The sequence below is a fragment of the Podarcis gaigeae genome (assembly GCF_964106915.1).
Source record: "Podarcis gaigeae genome assembly, chromosome: 14".
In the NCBI taxonomy this organism is placed as follows: Eukaryota; Metazoa; Chordata; class Lepidosauria; order Squamata; family Lacertidae; genus Podarcis; species Podarcis gaigeae.
Genome location: NC_139690.1, coordinates 677446 through 694672, shown reverse-complemented (window position 1 = coordinate 694672; position 17227 = coordinate 677446). Strand labels below are relative to the sequence as shown.

At 47.3% G+C, this 17227-nt stretch overlaps 1 protein-coding gene across 3 annotated transcripts in view; it reads left to right on the top strand.

The window, feature by feature from the left end:
* SNX33 (sorting nexin 33) overlaps positions 1-17227 on the top strand; it is a gene marked incomplete at its 5' end in the record, with an annotated part of 57260 nt that overhangs the window by 12476 nt on the left and 27557 nt on the right. Inside the window, one exon of one of the 3 annotated variants that reach the window (XM_083712214.1) lies at positions 15884-16068. The exons of the other annotated variants lie outside the window; for them this stretch is intronic. Coding sequence (XP_083568340.1) covers positions 15884-16053 — 170 coding nt within the window. The 3' untranslated portion in view covers positions 16054-16068. Of the gene's footprint in view, positions 1-15883; positions 16069-17227 lie in introns of those variants that run through there. 3 annotated transcript variants of the gene reach the window in all.

Here is a 17227-nt window from a genome sequence, read left to right as displayed (position 1 = left end):
ACAGTAGAGCCTAGAGCACAATATTTAAAGACGTCCAACAGCTCTTTATCCCATCGAAAGACATCAGTGCAACTCCCTGTTCCCTTTTCAAACGACACCAAATTAGGGGGGGAGGAGTAGCGTTATTCTGGGAGGATTGCTCTTTCAGAGCTCTGCCATCACCGGCGATCTCCGGCATTGAATGTGTTGGTCTCGTGTAGGGCACCAAGGAGAGCTTGGCTGTCTGGCTGGTGTACCGACCACCCAGCACATTTGCAGCCACCCTGTCAGACCTGCTGGAGGTGGTGGCGGGCTGGGCCTTGGAGTTCCCAAACCTACTGGTTTTGGGAGACTTCAACGTCCATGCCGATGCTGCTCCCTCCTCACAGGCTCTGGACCTAGTGACTTCCATGGCAACACTAGGGCTCTCCCAGTTTGTTTTGGGCCCCACTCATCAAGCAGGCAACACGCTGGATCTGATCTTTGGGGCTGGCATAGATGTGATCATGCTCCCTGCTGTGGAAGTGCCATGGTCTGATCACTACGCTCTGAAAGCCAAGATTGACTTCCCGCTCCTCCCCGGCTCGGGTGCCGAAACTATTTGGGCTCATCCGTGAAAACTGATGGATCCTGATAGATTCCGACAAGCCTTGCGGAACCCTGCTCCTCCTGGCGACTCATTAGATGACCTTGTTGAGGACTGGAATAACTGGCTCTTGGCAGCCATTGATGAGATCGCGCCTAAGCGCCCTCTGCGACCCCGTCGAAACCGGGCCCCTTGGTTTACTGAGGAGCTCCGGAAAATGAAGCGGGATCTCAGACAGCTAGAGCGAGTATGGCGACGGACTCGTGACGGAGCCTCAAAAACATCTTATAGGACGCTTATGAAAGCCTATGAGATGGCTATGAAAGCTGCTAAGAAATCTTACTTTGCAGCTTCCATTGCATCCGCTAGCTCTCGCCTGGCACAACTTTTTAGAATAATTAGGTCAATAACATCCTTAGGAGGACAACCAAATTTAAGCACAAATTCGACCCACAGCTGTGAGGCATTCACAAGCTTTTTTGCGGAGAAAGTCCTGTTGCTCCGCCGTGACCTCCCTGCCAATTTAGATACAGTGACTGAACTGGAGGCCCCTCGACTGACTTCGGGTCCAGTGTTGGACCATTTTGATCAGATACTCCCTACTGATGTGGATAGATTCCTCCAAGTTGGTAGGCCCACCACCTGCCTCCTTGATCCGTGCCCGTCTTGGCTGATTAGGGAGTGTCCAGATGTTGCGCGGACCCCCCTGGTTGAAATTATCATTTGTCCCTTGACACGGGGACATTCCCAGGGGAACTGAAGGAAGCAGTGGTGTGTCCACTCTTAAAGAAAACTTCATTAGATCCCTTAGACCTATCCAATTACCGCCCAGTTTCAAATCTTCCATACCTGGGTAAGGTAATTGAGAGAGCGGTTGCTGAACAGCTTGGTAGGTTTCTGGAGGAGACATCGGCATTAGATCCATTTCAGTCCAGTTTCTGTCCTGGTTTTGGGACGGAGACGGCTCTGGTTGCCCTAACAGATGATCTCCGTAGACAACTGGATCGAGGCGGGTCAGGACTGCTGATCCTTTTAGATTTGTCAGCAGCCTTTGATATGGTCGATCATGATCTTCTGAACCACCGCCTCGCAGATGTGGGGATACAGGGCATAGCCCGTAACTGGTTGTACTCTTTTATCTCTGGTCGGGGACACAGGGTGGCACTAGGGAGGGAAATCTCGTCGCGCCACTCCTTGGTGTGTGGAGTGCCGCAGGGCGCAATTCTCTCCCCGATGCTTTTTAACATCTTTATGTGCCCCCTTGACCAGATTATCCGGAGTTTTGGGCTGGGCTGTCACCAATATGCTGATGACACTCAGCTCTATCTGCTGATGGATGGCCACACCGACTCTGCCCCGAACACACTGACCAGATGCTTGGAAGCTGTGGCTGGATGGTTTCGTGGGAGCCAATTGAAACTAAATCCTTCGAAGACAGAGGTCCTATGGCTAGGTCGGGATGGCATGGGGATGAGGGACCAACTCCCTTCTCTTGCGGGGGCCCAATTAGTGCCATTGCCTTCCGTTAAGAGTTTGGGTGTAATTCTTGACGCCTCCCTTCCATGGAAGCGCAAGTTACAGCAACAGCCAAGGCAACATTTTTCCATCTTCGCCGCATCAAGCAGTTGGTCCATTACCTTTCCTGCCCCAACCTGGCCACAGTGATCCATGCGACGGTCATCTCCAGGCTTGACTACTGTAATTCGCTCTATGCGGGGCTGCCCTTGAAGCTGTCCCAGTAACTCCAGCGGGTGCAGAATGCTGCAGCGAGGCTCCTCACGGGGTCTCTGCCATGGGAGCATATTCACCCAGTACTTTTCAAGCTGCACTGGCTCCCGGTGGAGTACAGGGTCAGATTTAAGGTGCTGCTTTTGACCTTTAAAGCCCTTCACGGCCTAGCACCCTCGTACCTACGGGACCGCCTCTCCTGGTATGCCCCACAGAGAGCCTCAAGGTCCATAAATAACAACACCCTAGTGGTCCCAGGCCCTAAGGAAGTTAGATTAGCCTCAACCAGAGCCAGGGCCTTTTCAACACTGGCTCCGGCCTGGTGGAACGCTCTGCCTCATGAGACCAGGGCCCTGCAGGATCTGATTTATTTCCGCAGGGCCTGTAAGACAGAGTTGTTCCACCTGGCCTTTGGCTTGGAGCCAATTTGATTCCCTCCCTCCCTCTCTTTCTTTTTTCTTTTCCTTCTACTCCTGCGATGAGGCTACATTTTAATATTTTAATGTTCCATTATTTTAATGTTTTATTTTATTTTTGTTTTTAAGTTGTAATCATTCATCTTGTTTTTATTATTGCTTGTAAGCCGCTCTGAGGAGTGCGAGGTATAAATAAATTATTATTATTATTATTACCTTGGGTTATAGATGCTTCAGGTTACAGACGCTTCAGTTACAGACTCCGCTAACCCTGAAATAGTACCTCAGGTTAAGAACTTTGCTTCAGGATGAGAATAGAAATCGTGCTCTGGCAGTGCGTCGGCAGCGGGAGGCGCCATTAGCTGAAGTAAGAGCTGTTCGACAGTGGAATTTGCTGCTAAGGAGTGTGGTGGAGTCTCCTTCTTTGGAGGTCTTTAAGCAGAGGCTTGACAACCATATGTCAGGAGTGCTCTGATGGTGTTTCCTGCTTGGCAGGGGGTTGGACTCGATGGCCCTTGTGGTCTTTTCCAACTCTATGATTCTATGATTCTATGATTCTAAAGTGGTGCTTCAGGTTAAGAACAGTTTCAGGTTAAGAACAGACCTCTGGAATGAATTAAATTTTTAACCCAAGGTACCACTGTAAATCCAAATCCTGTTTAGGAATTAATGTAATATAGGCCTCCTTCCAAGTATCTGGTAAATTACTGTATTTTTCGCTCTATAGGGCGCACTTTTTCCCCTCCAAAAATTAAGGGGAAATGTGTGTGTGTGTGTGTGTGTGTGTGTGTGTGTGTTATGGAGCGAATGCAGGCTGTGCAGCTAAGCCCAAAGCCAGAACAGGGAGACGGAGCGTCTCGCTGTTCAGCGCCCCTTCAGTGAAGCGGGAGGAGAAATGGAAGGGGCTCCATTTCTCCTGCCGCTTTGCTGACGGGGCGCTGAGCAGAGAGGTGGAGAATTCCCCCCCCCCCCTGTTCTCCCCCTCCTATGGTCCGGTGCGTCCTATAGAGTGAAAAATACGGTACCTCTACTCATTGTTATTCATCATATCTTTGAGTGGAAAACTAGTTGATCTTGTATTTTTTTATTATATTTAGCTGAGAGTCCATCTGGTCCTGGCAATTTTCCTGATTTGGCTTGTCCCATTGGTTGTTGTAATTCCATCATGTAATAGGTGCATTTAGCTGGTATATCTTTTCTTTTGGAATCTTTGGTAATTTATTCTGCTTTAAATAGTCCTAGATTTTAACTATATCTACTTTTCCAGCCCAATATAGTTCCATATAAAATCTTACAAATTGTTTCCTAATCTCTTTTGGATTATCTATTATTTTGTCTTCTACTTTCAATTTATTAATTGTATTTATACCTTTCTGACGCACACCGTAAATTAATAATGCAGAGTCTTCTTCAGTAAAAGAATAAAAGCTTTACTGAGTTAAAATAAACTTGTTTGCAAATAACAGCATAGTGAACAGAAGATTAAACTAGCTTCAGAGCATACACAGAGTTTCCACTGAGCCCAGGCTTCACAGGCTCCACCACACACATAGATTGAGACACTGCAGACACTGACTGAGTCACTGAGTCTGCCTGCAAGCAGATACAATACTTATACAGGGAATGAGTCATCCTCAAGATGAGTCACAGTGATTCAGCATGCTAAATGATTCTGAAGCTTTTTAGCATTTCACATTTCTAGACTCCTTTACTGCTTCTGCTCTCAAATACCTTTGTCACATGACACCTTCTTCCTTAATTGCCACACTAAAAGTTTCCCTGGTTTATTAAGAAATTCAATTTTTTTATGTTTCATCAATTTTTCACCCACTCAACTTCCTGATTTATTAGCATCGAAAATTGGGTTTGTAACATCTTAATACACTGTTTTATCAATTCGTTTCTGGGTTTCTTAATTAATTGCTTTTCATAATCAACTCATCTAATAACTCTTTTTCTTCTCCCTTGCCTTTTTCTGCAAGGTGTTTTGTTGTGTAAAGAAACCTCTCATCACTGCCTTACTTGTGTCCCAAACCACATTTAAGTCCGTACCATGATTCAAATTCAATTCAAAATAATCTTTCAGGGTTTTTTGAGCTTTCTGTAAGGTCATTTGATTATCTAATAGTCCTTCATTTAGCCTCCACCTAAATGGTGAGTTTTCTTCTCTTAATTCCAATAAAATTGCATTATGATCCTAAAGTGTCCTTGGTTGTATTTCCACCTTTCTCGTTCTTAATGTTAGTCACTGGAAATCCATATTGAGGCTATTCTTCTAGCAAATTGATTTGGTTCTGAGAAAAAAAGTATATTCCCTTTCCAAAGGGTGTTTGAATCTCCAAATGTCCGTTAATGTAAGATTTTCCACCAGATTAAAAAAAAGGTGGCAAGTAGTCTCCCTTCTTTCGAATCCGTCTTTCTTATTGTTCTATCTATATCCAGGGACACTACCCCATTAGTGTCACCCGTTAATATTATTTTCTGATCTGTAAATTCAAATAATTTCCCCTCTAACAGTTTATAAAGTTCCGATTTTCTTTCATTCGTTGTGTCTATTCTATTACTTTTTTTTTTTGCCTTGTGATGTTATCTGTTTGGCTATCATTCTTCCCTCCTCATCTTTAAAAATTTGCTGCGGGTCATATCTGTCTATACATAAATTACTACTCTTTTTTGTCTTATCTGATGTTATGAATTCTTTTCCTAATCTTTTATTTGTTAAGACTTTTCTCTGTTTCCTCGCTATGTGTATAACAGTCTTGTATCTATTCTTCCCATTAGAAAGATCGTACTTCCAGAGTTCAAGTAAGCCTTTATTTCCAAATTATAGCTCCCCCTTTATGTACAGGGATGGGAGTTAGTCATTCTTTATTTTCCAACCCTGTAAATTATTTAGTGAAAGTTATTTGGCAGCAAAAGAAAAACAAAATGCAATCCGCTACTCTAGCACTTGTAGAAAGTCCCCATGCAGAGTAGAGCTCATCACAGCCATCCTGGCTTTTTTCATCCCATCTTTTTTGCCAATTATAATCCAGATTTTTTTGCCAATTAATTAATCCTTTTGGCTTTTAGCTTTAATTTATCGGAGAGCTTGCAGCTTTTTTGCTTGGAGCCTGAGGCTTCTCGCCACGGGGTAGCGAATGGATCCTAGCACTCGCAGCTCAATCTCGGGGGCAAGAGAGCTTGCTAAGTGCGCAGCCATACCCCTAGTGCCCAAAACATCCTTTCGGGCTTCTTCCAAAGGTACACAGCGCCTTTGTGTTTCCCCTAAATCCCTTGCGGCGATCGAGTCTGTCCCAGAGAACTAGACTCACACTCCAATGCGATCCGCAGCAAACCGGAAATCCACGGTGGAAATTCTGTGTCCATGTCTCAAAGCAGTTTCTGTGTGGCTTAACCTGCAGTGTCCTCGCAATCCCCAATGAGGATGGAACAAGGATGGCCAAGTTGGGAGGGCGAGAAACTGGCTGTTTCACAGGAACATTTCTGGGGAATTAAAGGACCTGAGGCCCTGTTCCCCCCAGCATAAAAATTTGCATATGCAAATTATCTGTAGAGATGCCTCTGGCAGATTAAAGTGAAGGGGAGCAGGGACTGTACTTTGCCCAGCTGTAAAATAAGTAAAACAAAACAAAACAAAGTTTTTAAAAGGGAGGAAAGAGGCAGCAGATCTGAGGCCTTAGCACAGAAGTTCTGGAGCTGCCCCTGTTTGCTAGCTTGTTGAACCAAGCCAGTCTCTCTGGAAGCTTATTAATGCTCTGATCTCAACCCCTTGTTGCATGCATTTTGCTCAGCTTTCCCTATGGGAATTTTATTTATTTGTAACAATTAATTTTATTCATATCCTGGGTTCCCCCTCCCTTCCAGCTGTTAATGCATGCAGATGCAGAATAGCTTACAAACTAAGTTAATGGAAGACTAGAATTTAAAATATAGTACAATAAAGAAGTACAATCCCAGGTTACTTTCAGGATTGCCTTACCCCAGACATGCCCTTTTGATCATGTCAGTCTGCAGAACTGGTTACAGGTCCACATCATGCTTGCTCCGCACTCGTAAGAAGTCAGTCTTGTAGTGGAATAGCACCTACACTTTGGAACTCCCTGCCTGTTGACATTAGGCAGGCATCCTCACTGCAACCTTTCAGCACCTGCTTGAAATATGTTTGAGAATTTTACTTTTTTGATAATTTGTAAGCAGCTTAGAGGTTTTCTGTAATCAAGCAGCATATAAATTTTGTTATATAGGTAAAATAAATAAATAAATGTAACAGTCAGGCATGAAAGCAGAATTGAAACAAGGGATCTGAAAGGATTCCATGACACCCACTGCCTTGCCTTTGGGTTTCATTACAAAGAGCCGCTGTCTCTGTGTGTGAGAGAAACAGAGACAGGCTGGCTGAGACTTATCTCCCTGGAACTGTGCCCAGGCATTGAGAAAAAAAGGCAGACAGTTACACAGAGATCAGCAGCTCACAGGGGCACATGGGCATGGTTACACAGAGAGCTTGTCACCGCACAGGCAGCATTGTGGTGGCTCTTGGTGCCAAGACCTGGCGAGGCTGCCACTCTGCGGGGGGGGGGGGGGCAGAAGGAGGGCCTTGCCAGGGGCCTTTCCAGTTCAGCTCTGCTTCCCTCAGATTGGGGAGGCTCTTGTCCCAGGCAGACACTGTAGTAAAAGCATAAGAAGAGCCGGATGGATCCAGCCCATGGCCCATCTTATAATAATAATAATAATAATAATAATAATAATTTTTTATTTATACCCCGCCCTCCCCAGCCAAGGCCGGGCTCAGAGCAGCTTACAAGCAATAATAAAAACAAGATGAATGATTACAAACTTAAAAACAAAAATAAAACATAACAATTAAAATAATGGAACATTAAAATATTAAAATGTAGCCTCATCGCAGGAGGAGAAGGAAAAGAAGGGGGAAAAAGAGAGAGAGAGAGAGAGAGAGAGACAGGGGGGGGGGAGGGAGGGAATCAAACTGGCTCCAAGCCAAAGGCCAGGCGGAACAACTCTGTCTTACAGGCCCTGCGGAAAGAAATCAGATCCTGCAGGGCCCTGGTCTCATGAGGCAGAGCGTTCCACCAGGCCGGAGCCAGAGTTGAAAAGGCCCTGGCTCTGGTCGAAGCCAATCTAACTTCCTTAGGGCCCGGGACCACTAGGGTGTTGTTATTTATGGACCTTGAGGCTCTCCGTGGGGCATGCCAGGAGAGGCGGTCCCGGAGGTACGAGGGTCCTAGGCCGTGAAGGGCTTTAAAGGTCAAAAGCAGCACCTTAAATCTGAGCCTGTACTCCACTGGGAGCCAGTGCAGCTGGAAAAGCACTGGGTGAATCTGCTCCCATGGCAGAGACCCCGTGAGGAGCCTCGCTGCAGCATTCTGCACCCGCTGGAGTTTCTGGGACAGCTTCAAGGGCAGCCCCGCGTAGAGCGAATTACAGTAGTCAAGCCTGGAGATGACCGTCGCATGGATCACTGTGGCCAAGTCAGGGCGGGAAAGGTAAGGGACCAACTGCTTTATGCGGCGAAGGTGGAAAAATGTTGCCTTGGCTGTTGCTGTAACTTGCGCTTCCATGGAAGGGAGGCGTCAAGAATTACACCCAAACTCTTAACGGAAGGCAATGGCACTAATTGGGCCCCCACAAGAGAAGGGAGTTGGTCCCTCATCCCCATGCCATCCCGACCTAGCCATCTTGGCCAGCATCCTGTTCTCACCGTGGCCAAGAGCCCTCTTCCCTCCCTTCCAGCAACTGGTTTTCAGAAGAATCCCAGAGCCGAGCCATCGATAGGCCTCTCCTCCACGTAGGAGATGGACAGTATATAGTCTAGGCATGTCTGCTCAGAATAAAGTCTTCATGAGGTCAAAGGGTTTATTCACAGGAAAGAGGGATCCTTTTATGGGAAGATGCCAAGAATTTGTTGAGCCCTCTTTGAAAGCCATCCCAGTTGGTGGCCCTTCCTGCCTCCTGTGGGAGGGAGTCTCATAGATCAACTGTGTGCTGTGGAAAGAAGGGCTTTCTACCATCTGTCCCAAATCTCCCAACGTGCAGCTTCATTCTGGTGTTGAGGGAGAAACACTTCTCTTTCTCCACTCCTGACAAACTTCTCACATGTCCCCTTTTTAGTAACCAAAAAACCCCCAAACACTGCAGCTTTTCTTCATAGTTGCTCCATCCCCTTGATCATTTGGGTTGTGCTTTCAGAACTCCAGCAATGAGTTTTATATCCATAGTGTCAAGGTGGCAATGTTTAATCCACAGATCAGTTAGACATTTGCATGTTTACTTGAGAGTCAGAATGCCAATTTATGTGTGTTTAATTGATAAAGGCTGCATGCTTACATAGAAGTAAATTTCACTGAAATCAGTACGACTTAATGCCTAAATAAATCTGCATGTGATTGTACGATTTCCTTGAGTTGTCCATTGGGTTGTATTGAACAAGACATGCTCAAAGCAGACCCACTGAACTTAATGGACCTAAACTAGGAATGGGCATTAATTTTAGTGGGTCTACTTTGAGTACGACTAAGCTGGATACGAAATATATCAAATGCATTCTCCTTTTTTGTAATCTTTAAAACAACCGTAAGGTAGACCAGTATTATTGTTGCAGATGGGGCAACTGAGATGTAGTGAGTACATGGCAGGTGCAAGATTTTTCAAAAAAGAAAAAAAGACTCCCAGAGACCCCATTTCAGTCTAGTTTGCAGGGTTGTAGTCCCCACTGAAAAACTATTCCACACCCACTTGCTTGGGAGTAAGCCCCATTGAAATTAACATGATTATCATCTTAATGCACATTTGGGGTTGTGCTGTTACACTGCAATCCAATATGCATCTACTTGGAAGTAAATACCACTGAGTTCAAGGGGGCTTACTCCCAGGTAAGTGGGGGCCCTTTTTGGTTAATAGGAATTTCAGAAAAGTGCCACTGCAGCCCTCCATATAGATGGACTATGCAGAGGCGGAGCTGCCTGCACCCAGAGCGGCACACATGCTGTGCACCTGGGAGCGGGGTGAGCTGCCCAGGGGGCGGGGCGGTGATGTCACCCCCCCCAGGATAACACCTGGGGCAGACCACACCCACCGCACCCCTTTCCTCCACCAGTGGGACTACGGCTCCCATCAGACACAGCCCTCTGAGCTGATGGTTGGGGATGATGGGAGTTGGAGTCTCAAATCTCTGGAAGGCCCAAGCTTGGGGAAGGCGGACTTCTTGGACCGGACCCAAGCCATTCCAGTCCAGGAAGCTTGCCAGCAGGGCATAAAACAACCAGCCATGAAAGGTAGACTGCTTTGGAAACTGGAGGTTCCATTTGGACTTCTGGGGAAGAAAGATGGCAGACTAAGTTATCAGCTACTGGTGATCCCATTGGCAGAGATAATTATGCGGTGGTCAGAGGTAATCAAGGCATAATTCCCTTTTGAGATAAGCCTGCAGGGCTCCCCACGCTGCGGATGTCTGTCCGGCGCGCGGGGCGCTCTGCTTTCAGGGCGCCCGACGCTCCGGGAAGCAGGCTGCTATCTGCAGCCTAGACAGCCCTGCTGGACCTCCTGCAGGGCTGCCCGGGCTGCGGATGCGCTCCCAAAGCGCCGGGCGCTCTGCTTTCAGGGCACCCGACGCTCCGGGAAGCAGGCTGCTATCCGCAGCCTAGACATCCCTGCCGGACCTCCTGCAGGGCTGCCCGGGCTGCGGATGTGCTCCCGAAGCGCCGGGCGCTCTGCTTTCAGGGCGCCCGACGCTCCAGGAAGCAGGCTGCTATCCGCAGCCTAGACAGCCCTGCCGGACCTCCTGCAGGGCTGCCCAGGCTGCGGATGTGTTCCCGAAGCGCCGGGCGCTCTGCTTTCAGGGCGCCCGACGCTCCGGGAAGCAGGCTGCTATCTGCAGCCTAGACAGCCCTGCTGGACCTCCTGCAGGGCTGCCCGGGCTGCGGATGCGCTCCCAAAGCGCCGGGCGCTCTGCTTTCAGGGCACCCGACGCTCCGGGAAGCAGGCTGCTATCCGCAGCCTAGACATCCCTGCCGGACCTCCTGCAGGGCTGCCCGGGCTGCGGATGTGCTCCCGAAGCGCCGGGCGCTCTGCTTTCAGGGCGCCCGACGCTCCAGGAAGCAGGCTGCTATCCGCAGCCTAGACAGCCCTGCCGGACCTCCTGCAGGGCTGCCCAGGCTGCGGATGTGTTCCCGAAGCGCCGGGCGCTCTGCTTTCAGGGCGCCCGATGCTCCAGGAAGCAGGCTGCTATACGCAGCCTAGACATCCCTGCCTGACCTCCTGCAGGGCTGCCCAGGCTGCGGATGTCTTCCTGAAGCCTGGAGAGCGAGAGGGGTCGGTGCGCACCCACCCCTCTCGCTCTCCAAGCTTCAGCGAAAGCCTGCATTCGCCCCATAGGACGCACCCAGATTTCCCCTTCATTTTTGGAGGGGAAAAAGTGCGTCTTATGGGGCGAAAAATACGGTATACTTTGGAGATTATATTTTGGAGATATGCTTACTTTTGGCTTGTACTAATTCTTTTTCTAGTCTTGATGTTTCTTTTTCAAATCCTGTTTGTCTATCAATGATCCACCTCTTCTTTATTTGAAAGTATTGTAGCCAATCCGTCACATGCCTTTTAATTTCATCAATTTTTTTCAGGTTAAAGTTATTGTTATTTTCCTCTAATAGCATTCTATACGTTGCCCAATCACCTTGTGCATTTTTTCTTTTTACTGCCGTGGCCTCTATCAGGGAGGTCGACAAGGGGATTTTAGGTTCCAATATTCTCCTATATTTGTCCCAGATTTTATAGAGTGATTTCTAATTATATGGTTTAGAAACCCCTTGTGTACCTTAACTTTCTCCTAAACCATATACGTGTGCCAACCGAACCTGTTGTTGAATCCCTCTAAATCTAATAAATCTGTGTCTTTAAGTATGATCTACTCTCTAATCCATGACAGCCCAGTCGCAGCATGGTATACTGTATTTTTCGCTCTATAAGACGCACCAGACCATAAGATGCACCTAGTTTTTGGAGGAGGAAAACAAGAAAAAAAAATATTCTGAATCCCAGAAGCCAGAACAGCAAGAGGGATCGCTGCTTTCGCTGCACAGCGATCCCTCTTGCTGTTCTGGCTTCTGGGATAGCTGTGCAGGCTCCATTCGCTCCATAAGACGCACACACATTTCCCCTTACTTTTTAGGAGGGAAAAGGTGCATCTTATAGAGCAAAAAATACGGTAATTCAAGATCAGGTAGAGCAAAACCCCGCTCTCCCTCTGGTCAATAAGAATTAGATGTTTTATTCTTGGCCTTTTACCATTCCATTGATCCTTGCGATGGCCCTTCTCCAGTTTTGAAAACAATTCATACCTCCTAAAATGGGAATGGTTTGAAATAAAAAAATCATTTTTGGTAAAACATTCATCTTAACTGCCAATATCCTACCCCAAAGGGAGAGGTGAAGTTTGCTCCAGATTTCCAAATTTTTCTTAATTTCATTCTATGATTTCTTGATACAAGTCTATGCATTTAGCTTAGAACCAAACTCCTAGGTATTTTACTTTATTTTTAATCTCTAGACGTGTGCTTTCTTGTAAATCTTTCTTCTCCTCTAAGCTCATGTTCTTAACCAATGAATTAGTATTTTATAGTTTAATCTAAATCCTGCTTGTTTTTGGAAGCCACCCACAGTGGCTGGGGAAGCCCAGCCAGATGGGCGGGGTAGAAATAAATAATAATAATAATAATAATAATAATAATAATAATAATAATAATTATTATTATTATTATTATTATTATTATTATTGTCAGGACTGCCGCTAGGTCCCAGCTCACAGAGGACCAACGCCCAGTGGATGTTATATACAAAAGTCTTTATTAAAGTTTAGTTTCCATTTCCAAGCTCTGGGCGCGCAGACCCACGTCTCGACGCTAGACCGGCTAAGTCCCCTCTGACTCACTGCTCCACCCACACCAGTTTAAGATTCTAGCCCGGCTCCACCTCTTGCGCTGCTCTTTCCTGCGTTGGGTCCTTCTGCCCTCTGGGGTTCCCTCCTTCCTGGACTCCTCTGACGCTGAGCCTCCTGAGTCTTGCCCCTCCCTCCGGCGGGCTTTAGGACCTGGCTCCCTTCCCGGGCTCCCCGCTGTGCCGCGCTCCTGTACATTTGAACTTGGCGCGCGCGCCCAGCCAGTGACTTTCCTTCTGACCGTTTCCCCGCTTCCTGATGTGGGCGTTGCCAAACCTGACTCCTCTCCTCCCTCTGGTGGTGAGGACACTGGTCCCGACTCCTGGGACTCCCCCTCCCCACTGCGCTCTGGTGGAGACGCTGGTCCTGATCTCCAACTGCTGCTCAGGGACTCCCCGCTGGCCCCTTCCTCCTGGGGCTTCCCCCCTGGACCCCCCCTCGCTCTGGCCACCGGCGCTCCCTTCTGTGAGTCCTCCGATTCGCTAGAGAGGCTTGTGGAATAACTCTGGCCACTGTCACTGCCTGCGCCCCCCTCGTACTCCTCCTCCTCACTCTCCATTTGCTCCCCCTCCTGTGTCTCTCCTTCTGAACCCCTGACAATTATTATTATTATTATTATTATTATTATTATTATTATTATTATTAGAGGCAGCCTTGCCTTGTGCCTTTTCTAATCTCCATATTTTCTGTGGTAATGCCATTAATAATCAATCTTGCTTTTTGATTTGTATAGATGGCCTCAATTCCTTTCTCAAATCTCTCCCAGACCCATTAATTTTATCTGTTTTTTAATAAAACACCAATAAATGTTATCAAAGGCCTTTTCAGCATCTATTAGCATTAAGGGCATTTGTTTATCATTTCTAAATTCCAGATATTCTAAAATATCAATAATATTTCTGCTGTTCTGTTGGAATTGCTTCCCTGAGGCAAGGAAGTTTCCAGGGGGTGGGTGAACGTCTTGAGCAAGGAACTTTCCATGGGGCACACCCTTTCAGGGCACCAGGTCAGCAAGACTGGAAGCAAATAAGAATGGGATTTTCTGTCTGCCAGTTAATTGCTACTCAGAAAAGAAATGGGCTGCTGGGAGATGATAAAGCACTTATTAACAGGCATGAGAATGAACCAAAACGCTTAAAGTCTGAACCTGCTTTAAATCTTCAACACATATTGTCTATAACTCTCCATTGAGAGCATGCTTGTTTGCTACGAAAAGCAAAACTGTGTTTGATTCCTGTGTGAAAGGAATGTGTACGCAGACACAAGTTCTTGGAAGCAGAGACTCCCAAAGGGTGTGTGACTAAACAGAATTTGGTAAAAATAATGTTGTGTGGATTTTTTTTACAATGGCTACTAGATGAACAAATTAAGAGTCTAGATACGTGGAATTCTGAGAGAGATCAAACTGGAGATACTTCAGATGGCAGAAAGCGTGGGATCTGCCCGAGGAGATTTGGATCAATTTCTGCCTGCACGTGAGGCAGCAGCAGGTGATGGTGTGGACTGCCTGGAGGACTGGAAAGACAAAGGAAGCTGTTGAGATGCCTGAAGAGAGAAATAATAATAATAATAATAATAATAATAATAATAATAATAATAATATTTTTTATTTATACCCCGCCCTCCCCAGCCAAGGCCAGGCTCAGGGCAGCTAACATGCAATAATAAAAACAAGTTGAATGAATACAAACTTAAAAACAAGATTAAAGTACATTAAAATATTGAAAATGCAGCCTCATCACAGGAGGAGAAAGGAAAAAGAAAGAGGGGGAGGGAATCAAACTGATTCTAAACCAAAGGCCACCGGGAGTCAGTGCAGCTAGAAAAGCACTGGGTGAATATGCTCCCATGGCAGGGACCCGTGAGGAACCTCACTGCAGCATTCTGCACCCGCTGGAGTTTATGGGACAGCTTCAAGGGCAGTAGAGCAAATTACAGTAGTCAAGCCTGGAGATTACCGTCGCATGGATCACTGTGGCCAGGTCGGGGCGGGAAAGGTAATGGACCAACTGCTTGATGCGGCGAAGGTGGAAAAATGTCGCCTTGGCTGTTGCTGTAATCTGCGCCTCCATGGAAAGGGAGGCGTCAAGGATTACACCCAAACTCTTAACGGAAGGCAATGGCACTAATTGGGCCCCCGCAAGAGAAGGGAGTTGGTCCCTCATCCCCATGCCATCCCGACCCAGCCATAGGACCTCTGTCTTTGAAGGATTTAGTTTCAATCGGCTCCCACGAAACCATCCAGCCACAGCTTCCAAGCATCTGGTCAGTGTGTTCGGGGCAGAGTCGGTGTGGCCATCCATCAGCAGATAGAGCTGAGTGTCATCAGCATATTGGTGACAGCCCAGCCCAAAGCTCCGGATAATCTGGGCAAGGGGGCACAAAGAGATGTTAAAAAGCATTGGGGAGAGGATTGCACCCTGCGGCACTTGCCACACCAAGGAGTGGTGCAACGACATCTCCCTCCCTAGCGCCACCCTCTGTCCCCGACCAGAGATAAAAGAGCACAGCCATTTACGGGCTTTGCCCTGTATCCCCATGTTGGTGAGGCGGTGGTCCAGAAGATCATGATTGACCATGTCAAAGGCTGCTGACAAATCTAAAAGAGTCAGCCTTCCTGACCCACCTCGATCCAGTTGTCTACGGAGATCATCTGTTGGGGCAACCAGAGCCGTCCTGGTCCCGAAACCAGGACGGAACCCAGACTGAAATGGATCTAAAGCCAATGTTTCCTCCAGAAACCTACCAAGCTGTTCAGCAACTGCTCTCTCAATTACCTTACCCAGATATGGAAGATTTGAAACTAGGCGGTAATTGGATAGGTCTAAAGGATCTAGTGAAGTTTTCTTTAAGAGCGGAAACACCACTGCTTCCTTCAGTTCCCCTGGGAATGTCCCCGTGCCAAGGGACAAATTAATAATTTCAACCAGGGGGGTCTGTGCGACATCTGGACATGCCCTAATCAGCCAAGACGGGCACGGATCGAGAAGGCAGGTGGTGGGCCTATCAGCTTGGAGGAATCTATCCACATCAGCAGGGAGTATCTGATCGAAATGGTCCAACACTGGACCCGAAGACAGTTGAGGGGCCTCCAGTTCAGTCACTGTATCTAAATTGGCAGGGAGGTCACGGCAGAGCAACAGGACTTTCTCCGCAAAAAGGCTCGCAAATGCCTCACAGCTGTGGGTCGAATTTGTGCTTAAATTTGCTTGTCCTCCTAAGGACGTTATAAATGGATTGATGACCAGAAACAGACAAGCAGAGATGGACTTGAAGAAAGGTTCCAGGGCACAAGTGGAAGTGAGCACAGGACGAAAAGCCTCAAAGGTTGTGGTGGTTGCTGTGGGAAAAGATGGGAAGAAATGGAAGACACACCCCTTTCCCTTTTTTAAACAGGATGAAGCAGGATTATCTTGGAATGTATACCTTGACTAAAGGTAAAGGGACCCCTGACCATTAGGTCCAGTCATGGCCGACTCTGGGGTTGCGGCGCTCATCTCGCTTTATTGGCCCAGGGAGCTGGCGTACAGCTTCCGGGTCATGTGGCCAGCATGACTAAGCTGCTTCTGGCGAACCAGAGCAGTGCATGGAAACGCCATTTACCTTCCCGCCAGAGCGGTACCTATTTATCTACTTGCACTTTGAGGTGCTTTTGAACTGCTAGGTTGGCAGGAGCAGGGACCGAGCAACGGGAGCTCACCCCATTGCGGGGATTCGAACCACCGACCTTCAGATCGGCAAGCCCTAGGCTCTGTGGTTTAACCCACAGTGCCACCCACGTCCCTTATACCTTGAATACTTTAAATAATTGTTATAGATACAATTGGCAGACGGATAACCTGAGTGCACTCTTTTCACTTTTGTTTTTTCTTGCTTTTTTTCTCTTGCCTTTCTGTGGTCTTTAATCTTTGCTTGGTCTATGATATATTTATGCTTTGCTTTTTGGCATTTTCTTTCTTGGACTAATGAAGAGACACCCCAGAAGGTGGTGGGTGGAAAATGAGGGGCCTTACATGACAGGAAGTGTGCAGAGGATCTCCCAGGTGGGAGGCTGGCGGAAGGGGGGGGGAGAGCTCCCTCTTGTGTGTGTGGAATGAGGGTCAAGATACCATTATGGCAGAGGACCTTGAGCTTCTTTCTTCTCCTCTTCTTTTTCTGTTACTTTATTCTTCTCTCTTGCTTCTCTTCTATTTATTTTCTTGGCTCAGAGTTCTCCTTATTGTACTCTATGTGGAAAACTCTCAATAAAGCTGACTTTAAAAGTCCAGGAAACGAGGCTCCCTTTGGAGAGCATTGCCAAAATGCCGGCAGCTGTCACTGCACCTTGTGGCAGCAGATTCCATCTCTTCCTTATGGCTGGTGGGAGCAGAGAAGGAGAGAATTGCAGACAATGTGGGCGTCTCTCCTGTTTGCATGCCTCACTAAGGTGACACACACATGGAATCTAAACCACACCTGTGGATTGAAGGTGGAGTTTGGAGTAGGCTGACACTCCCGTGAATCAGGGCAGGGGAAAAGGAGAAGTCATGTTTGAGCTCAGAGGCAAGAGCTGCCTTGTTTCCCACT